Here is an 8,005-nt window from a genome sequence, read left to right as displayed (position 1 = left end):
GTGCTACTAAGCTGCACTTTAGGGTTGCTATTCAACATCTTGCAACTCTAGTTTCATGCTCATAGCCTCACAGAAGCTGCGGGAAGCTGCGGGCTGCACCTGGTGTGTGTGCAACCTCAGGCACAAAAAGAAGAAGTGAGACAAACGAGCAGCAGACTACATACAAAATCTGCCTGCAGAGCCAAGTTAACTGTGTCAGAAACAGTATGGTTTTGTCTGTGTGTGTGTCGGTGTGTGCTTTACAATGAAATGTGCTTGAATTTTTGGTTGGCTTGGATTTATCTTTAACCCCAAAAAGAGGAAGAGAGATCATTTTTATGACGCTGAGAAATTCAGACAAATTATGCCAAATACCTGCACGTGTGTGTGTGTGTGTGTGTGGGTGTTTGGCTTATTTGATAACTGACCTACATCAAAATAAGATGATAAATGATCAGCTTCAGGCTTTCTTGTGTTTCTCGTGTCTGAACGTTGAGCTTGCTGCCATACTGGAAGAAAAAGAGGATATTTTCAGGAGACTGAAGTATTGCAAAAGTCCTTTCTGACCTAATCTGGAGGCATCATTGTATTCTGAAAAAGACTTAGAAATGCATATTCCCCCACAATGACTCATCTGCAGTGAGTGACGGAACAAAGTTCAAAATGCTGCTGCTTGTCTAGAAGAACCAAAATACACTTTAAGTGCTTCTCGTCTTTTTACACTCATGAGCTGATGGATGCATCAGGGACGGTGTGTTGGCCGACATGCAGGCTGGAGGATCAGGGGATCGAACCATAGACCGTCTGAGGAGTAGAGAACATGATCTACCTTAAGTTAGACCAAATCTCCACATTCCGTATATTTCAAACACACCTTTATGCCGTACCTGGACACATTATACAAAAACTGTGAAAACCCCTATGCAGATGATTTGTTTCCCTGAAGTTCTTCTACTGTTGATTTTATAGTCTGTGTCCATAAATCTACAAAAGAACAATTATTTAAGATATTGTCTGCATCATGCACATGTCACCAGTAATCCTTTTTAAAACATCACAGTATATCCCAGTGGTATATCCCAGTCTGGGATTAAATTTATTCAGATTACAGATGACCTCTGAGTTTTTAAGAGCTTCACCAATCAGACTGTATCAAAATGTTTAGGTCGAGGCATAAATAACCACGAGGTTACGCTAAATTTAAAAAAATCATCAAAAGGAACTAAAGTAGCTCAAATATTCAAGTCTCAAGACTGAGCTTGAGCTCCGACCGTACACACAGGTGTGAGTTTTAGCTCGTGTGCTTTTTGACTGACCTCGTTTCTGGCTGGTGTTTGCTTTTCAGCTCCGTCCCTCCTCCACCCTTCCTTTTTCCATCCCTCGCAATGATCTGTGTGACGTTTTGCGTCGAGGAGCCAGTAGTCGTTGTATGCCCTGCTGAGAGAAAGTGAGAGGGAGGAGGCCGCCTACGCTCAAAGCGCGTTGGCATGTGCGCCAACGCACTACGGACGCTGCGGCGTTGGTCCTGCCTCGTGTGGAATAAGAGAGCTCCGCCATCAGCCATGTTTGCTCTATTATCGCTGCTCAAAATCGACCATTAGCTCAACACAGCGGGTCAAAATGATTCGCACGCCGTTGTGCAAAAATCCCGAGTTTAGCTTTAGCATCTTCTCTGACCGCTTCTCAGAACTGCCAGGTGTGTTTTTTAGTTTTAAGAATGAGATGCGGACACATCCATCCGGTCTGTGTGCACTAAACACACCAGAGAGGAAGCACGGAGAGATGAGACTGACAGAGATTTCTTATCTTTAGCCGTAAGACAGAGTATGACTAATAATATGTTTAAAACCAGTGCAGGTGTTTATATATTTATGTCTGTGCTGGGTGTTATGGGGCTGCTCAAAGTTAGATATGTTTAAGTAAGATATGGTTAAGATTACAGCTGGGTTTATATCCGGCTGCTTTCAGGGACAACAGACTCATGTGAGGTGTAATCGGAGTTCTTGTTTCCCTTCACCTCGTTCCTTGTCTCGAGACTGTAGGAAAGCAGAGTATGATGATGCTTAGAGTGTCATCATCACAGAGGTCAGCGAGAGGAAACACCCCTCTGCGGCACACACTTCAAAGTGGAAATGTTTCTGTGGAAGGTCCACAGCTTCCTCTGTGTGTTTGTTTGTTTACTGCACAGGGTGTCTTTCCTCTCAGTGACCTCTGCTGTGTGTCTCTCTCACACAGTGATTGAATGGAGTTTCCATTGTCGCTGTTGTTTTTCTTGCCTCAGCTTTCAGGCTCTGATTGCTTTTGTTTGACTGTACTGCTCGTGTAAGCTCAGCCATTGTGCGACCAGACCTTTGCTTTTCTCAGTAGAGAGTTAGAAACTCTCTACTGTGAAGTGAAAGCTTTGTATTGCTCAGTTTTACCCAGAAATGCTGTGTAAGATAGTCCAAAAAGGTACCGCACAGGTACGTTTTTATCTCGTCCCTAACGATAAGAGTGACTAAACTTTCCGAGAAGCAACTCACAAATCATCATCAGACAGATACCGAAGCTCTGCACGGCCTCTTTAGGTACACAAGCGATGCAGTTTCAGTGCTGCCGTTTTGGACATCGGCCCTGTGATGCACAGTGGAGGGATTTTTATGACAGTTTCATGTTAGAGACCACATCCAAAACAAAACATGACCAATATTGTGAAATGATCACAGAGAAGCCCAGCAGAGTGAGCGTCCGGCAAAAACAGCTATCCAGCTGGAGGATGGGCCAGATTTAAGCCTATTCAAATTAAACTAATCCATTTTATTTTTTTGAAAGTAACTCTCAAACTGGACTTCCTCTGATGGCAGCTTGAGGCTTGTTCCAAACCAGTCAATCCCACGTTCAAATATAAATCTCTACAGTAGAAATAAATGTGTCCAGGACCTGTCTGTGGTTAGTTTCCACCTTTATAGCAACTGAAGTTTTTTGTTAACCGTCCTGGAGTTAATCTGATAAGGCTTAGAGTGAGGAGCATGCAGATCTGCCAACATTACTAGCCTCCCATTGTCTGGTAGCTTCACCTGCACTAACTGGAGTCTCTTGACTGTGTTTGCGCTCTTTTTGTCTTTTTAATTCAATTTTAATTCGGTTTTCTGGGTGCTGGAGCGTTTCCCAGCTCTCATAGGTCTGGAAGGTGGAAACACCTTGGGCAGGTCTCCAGTCTTAGTGCACAATATGCTAACTTCTCTCAGCAGTACTGTTTTTGTTTTCTTCTACATACTGGTCTGCTGTATCTGATCAGAGGCAAATGTGAACAGACCACAGGGTAACTCGTTACTCAGCTAAAGATCAGCTCAGCTGCCTGCTTTGAACCTGATGCAGGGTTTCCCAAATGTTTAGATTCATTTCGTGGCACATGTTCAATGAAGAAAGAAGCCAGCTTGCACACTTTCTCCTCCACCTTGTAAGACAGCAGCTCATCATGCTTTGTTTTCAGAACAGGTGGTTGGTCATCCACCTCAAAGCTTAACTCAGGACCACCCGGTTTGCGTCACAAGCCTGTTGTTGTTGCATATCGCTGAATTTCATTGACATTCTGTGGTCTCTGGTTGCTGGTGTCTTCCTGTGTGTACGCCACCTTAGATTGCAGCTGGCGAAGAAGGTAGTGTTCTGCTCTGCAGCCGCAGCTAGCTCAGCCCAGGTCCACATGACTCCCCGGGGTCAGGCTGGACCTCTGCCTCTGATGGAACCACCAGGAGAGCAAAAGGCCTAACCTCGCCAGCTGCAGTGAAGGCGGTGGAGCTTGATGATATCGAGGACCGCCACTGCACCAACCCGACAGAAACTCAACAGTCAGGGCTGAGGCTGGCTGGTTATCAGAGATCGAGGAGATTAACTGTTCAGAGAAACATTCTCAAGATAGTCAAGTGACCAGAAAAAAACTGCAGCTGTCATCACATGTGGCTGTGCAGCAGAAAAATGAGGTGCTGAGAGGGAGTGCAGTAAAGAAAAAACTGGAGCATGAGCCAAGGTTAGCAGAGCTGCACGAGCATCTCACATTATCACAGTCTCTTAGAATAAATGCATGAGCTTGCTGTCTTAGACAAAGCTGTGCCCGTGAAAATAAGAGTCTTTATTTATTTTTTATGCCATGAGGATGTAGGTGCTGCTCCTCGGAGCTTCACAGTTCTCCAACCGCCACTCTGAGGAAAGATTTCCCAAGCGCCTGAAAACTACCTGTGCTCTAGTTTAACTCCAGTTTGAGATTTAAACTTTAGTTTGTGCTTCAGTGATCTCCTAAACCGTTGTCAGTGTTTGGCCGTTGGAGGCGCGGGGGTGGGACAACAATGTCTCCGCTGTGATGCGGTGTGTTAAATTCGCTGTACACAGTTTAATCTCAGCAGGTAAACTCGACACAGCGATCGTTCTTTTACCTTTTTGAGTTTGTGAAAGGATGGATTTATAGGTCGGTCATGGCTAAAAAAAGGAAACCCCTTAATGCAAATGAAGTCGTCAGTTGTTTGTGACCACCCTCCCACTGCGACTACAACACCCAGACTTTCCACTGTGCCATTTCAGTATCAATCTCAGAGGCGCAGACCGCCTACCGCCAACGTTAAATTTACCTCCAACTGCAAAGTGTCGACTTCCATCGTTGTTTTTGCCGATGGCGTTAATTTTCCGACAAATTGAATTTTGCGCCTAGCAAGGCGGAGGTGGCCGCCGTTTTGGCTTCTTGCGTTCTTCTCATTTGATTAGCATCTTAAACATGCCTGCTGTTAAAATGCTAATGATGTTGTTCTAATGCCACAAACTGCTTTGTAAACAGTGGTTTTGTTATAATGACTCAGTAGCAAGATGAGTGTGAAGGACACGGATGACATAACGTGGCAGTTAGTGTGCTGCTAGTGTAGCTCTGTGCTCGCGGGCTGACGGAGGATGGTTGGAGGGGGTTAAACTGCCGTCATTTTGACATCACTTTGTGAACACTTTGTACCTCGGACAGAGGAGTGGTTGAAAAACCCATGTGTCACCGTGTCGTTGCTTTTTGAACCTCCCTCTCTGAGGCAGTGGAGTTTTCCGTGTCACACGTGTGCAGGCTGTCATGCCCTCGCTGACCGACTACACTTATGACTGTTTCTCTTCCTCTGAGTGCAGTGAGAGTGTGGGCAGCTGTCACATCTCAACTTTGATGTTCAATATGTGTAAAATCATCTCTGCGCCTGTAACCACTGAAAAAAGGAAGTTACTCCTGAGTTATCTACCTGATCACCGTGTTTTTCTCCATCTTTGCTCGCCGCCGCTCGTCCAGGTGAGCGTGCGCTGTGGGCTTGTTTCCTTTGTTTGCTGAATAATTAAGTCTAATTAAGAAGACAACATTTGACACTCTGTACCCGTAATGATGAGTCTCCACACCTCAGCATAGATCAATAAAGACGTGGTTTGATAGTCTCCAGGTTTTCCGAAGGTGCGCAGACAGAGAGCACCCTCGCTAACCTCTGATGCAAACCCGGTCATTTTGTTCTATAAGTGGGCCTTAAATGTGACGGTCTTCATCGGTTACTCCTCGCCAGGTTTCAGATGTCTTTTCTGTCACAGTTAGTGTTCCCCGCGGTTTTTCTATCACACCTGTTCCAGTCAGTTAATCACGCTCCTGTGATACACACTCACCTGTTTCCCTCATTTCCCTCCCACATCGCCTTGTCTCTGCACATTTCCTACTTCCTTTGCGTTACCCCTCATGGGTTTTTTGTTTCCTTGTGTATTACAGCATCTGTTTGTGGATTTTTGCCTCTTGCTAAGCTCCCCCTTTGTAACTGATCTGCTGTAGGTGACCATTTTTGTGGTCCCTTTTCCTTTCTTGAAACCTTTACGGGAAAATATGTCACAGACAGGGTTAAAGGTTGTTTCTATGTTCTGTATGATATATAAGAACCATCCAGCCAAAGTAGCACCTACAGGAACTGCAGTTTTCGGTGCCTCGCTTATGTACAACTTCCCTTCACACATATCGGGCTTGCAGCTCTGACTAGTGATTAGTCTCAACAGTTAATGCAGTATAAATAACTCGGTGATGTTTCTAGTGCAGTTAATGCTAAAGCTTAACTGTTAACTAGTTGTGTAAGTCCGTACTAAATACAAGGATTTATTTAAGCCAAAAATGTTTCATAAGTCTTAAAGTCTCTGTTAAAATGCAGAAGATGATAAACATGATATCTATCTAAAATTTGGTTACCATGGAGATGACCAACATGAACACCTAGTGTTGCTTTTGGTTAAATTCTCTAAAAATAACAAAAACCTTTAAAACGTGAGACAGCTGTGAAACATTAATTCGTTGATGATTGACGTCCTCGATGCCTCGTGTTCGAGACGGTTTGTTGGCCTTCGTCTTTCCTCACCGTGTTTTTGCGTTTAGCGTGTAACAGTGTTCGACCTGCTTTTGCGAGTTTATTTTTATCAGTAAGTTATTGTTAGAATGGCGTGCCCGTCTTTGCCCATTTATTTTAACCTCATACTCCCACATGATCACTGAGGTCTGCTGATACTGTGTGTACCGAGGTCCTGACACTGGTCTTTGCTATCAGGTCCTCATCAGCACTGAAGACCTTTGAGACCTTTGCTTTTACTGCTTTCGTACAAATCTGTTGTGTTCCTTTTTGGTGATTTTATTTTAGTCACCAAACTACACATTCTTCACCAGTTTGTTGGTTTTAAATGTGCTTGTGAGTAAATTTCACTTGACTTTACTTGACCGTGTGAAGTCTGTGTGCGTGTGTGACTGTGACGCACAACTCAAGCTGTGAAGCGATTAAACCTCACTCAGTTTCTTTTTAGACTTCATCAGACTCACAAGGCTAGACTTTCTGGGTGGTGCTGTTTGTCTCATGTCACATGATGTGTGCGATCACCCTCATGTAAGAGAGCTTTAATCGTCTCTGCCAGCCAAAGGAACAATGCGCCTAGCGATCGCAGCGGTTGGACAAAAATAATTGTGCCGTTTTTATTTCTCGGTACGACTTTTACCGTGTGTAAGAATGTAGCGCATGAGCTTCAACTCGGAGGAAATGTTTGTGTGTGTGAGAGCATTTTTTTATAGTTCTTTTATAAATAAGTGCGCAAAGAGAAGTGACACCTTCTGGGATCACACTTTTAAAGGTCATCGTATGTCTGTGTGTCTGTGTGAGTGTGTGTGTGTGAGTGTGTGTGTGAGTGTGAGTGAGTGTTTAATGCCACAGCTTTGTGCAGTGGGCTGTATCTTGCACTCCACTGATCTGGACAGCAAAAATGCAAATTACGCTTCTACTGGCACACAAGAAAACAACAAAAGCAAAAGAAACCCACCAAAGTGCTGAGATCTAATAACTGACTGATGCACTACATTATAAAAAATAAAATCATCTGTCTTTTTTATGTTTTCAGGCACGGAACAAGCAGAATGGAGAGCTGACAGCTATCAAAGTTATCAAGATGGAGCCAGGTGAGAGATTTACCTCAATCTTCAAACTTTTGCTTGATTTTTATCATCTTTTAATTCTTGTGAATCTTCGTGTTCATGTCGAAGTGTGAAAGTTGAGACGACATCGAGATGTTACCTCAGTGTTGGCTCGAGGTCCAGTGATCTGCACGGGGACTTAAACTTATAAACCTTCCTTCGGCACGCTCTCCTCCTGAGCTGCCCAAGTCAAACTCACACATCTGCATCACAAGGTTTTTAATACTGGCATCAGGTGCCGACACACACAGAGGCTCTAACAGTACAAATAGGTTGAGTTTGTCATGCAACAAATAAGACAGAATTGGGATGTTTCAGCAGTCATATGAAAAACTGAGTAGACTTGCTTCATGACATTGAAGTTTGCAGACATTCATTTATGCACGGCTCTCTGAAGGCCCCACCGCAGCATTTCAGTCGCTGAGGTCTGGACTTCGACCGGAGCATTGCAGCTAGGTCTGCCACAAACTATTATTTTGATAGTCGAGTAGTCGCCGATTATTTTTGCGATTAGTCGACTAATCAGATCATCATCCATTGGACGTAAAACGTACA

At 44.1% G+C, this 8,005-nt stretch overlaps 1 protein-coding gene across 1 annotated transcript in view; it reads left to right on the top strand.

Annotated features, from left to right (window-relative positions):
- Window positions 1-8,005, top strand: part of map4k1 (mitogen-activated protein kinase kinase kinase kinase 1) — a 51,575-nt gene that overhangs the window by 17,533 nt on the left and 26,037 nt on the right. Inside the window, exon 3 of the mRNA XM_085370448.1 lies at window positions 7,378-7,435. Coding sequence (XP_085226574.1) covers window positions 7,378-7,435 — 58 coding nt within the window. The remainder of the gene's footprint in view (window positions 1-7,377; window positions 7,436-8,005) is intronic.

This window comes from Diplotaxodon limnothrissa, linkage group LG14 (genome assembly GCF_057381915.1).
Source record: "Diplotaxodon limnothrissa isolate DT_005_m linkage group LG14, D_limnothrissa_male_GT1.1, whole genome shotgun sequence".
NCBI lineage: Eukaryota > Metazoa > Chordata > Actinopteri > Cichliformes > Cichlidae > Diplotaxodon > Diplotaxodon limnothrissa.
Note: the sequence above shows the minus strand (reverse complement) of the source record. Positions and strands in the feature narration are given on the sequence as shown.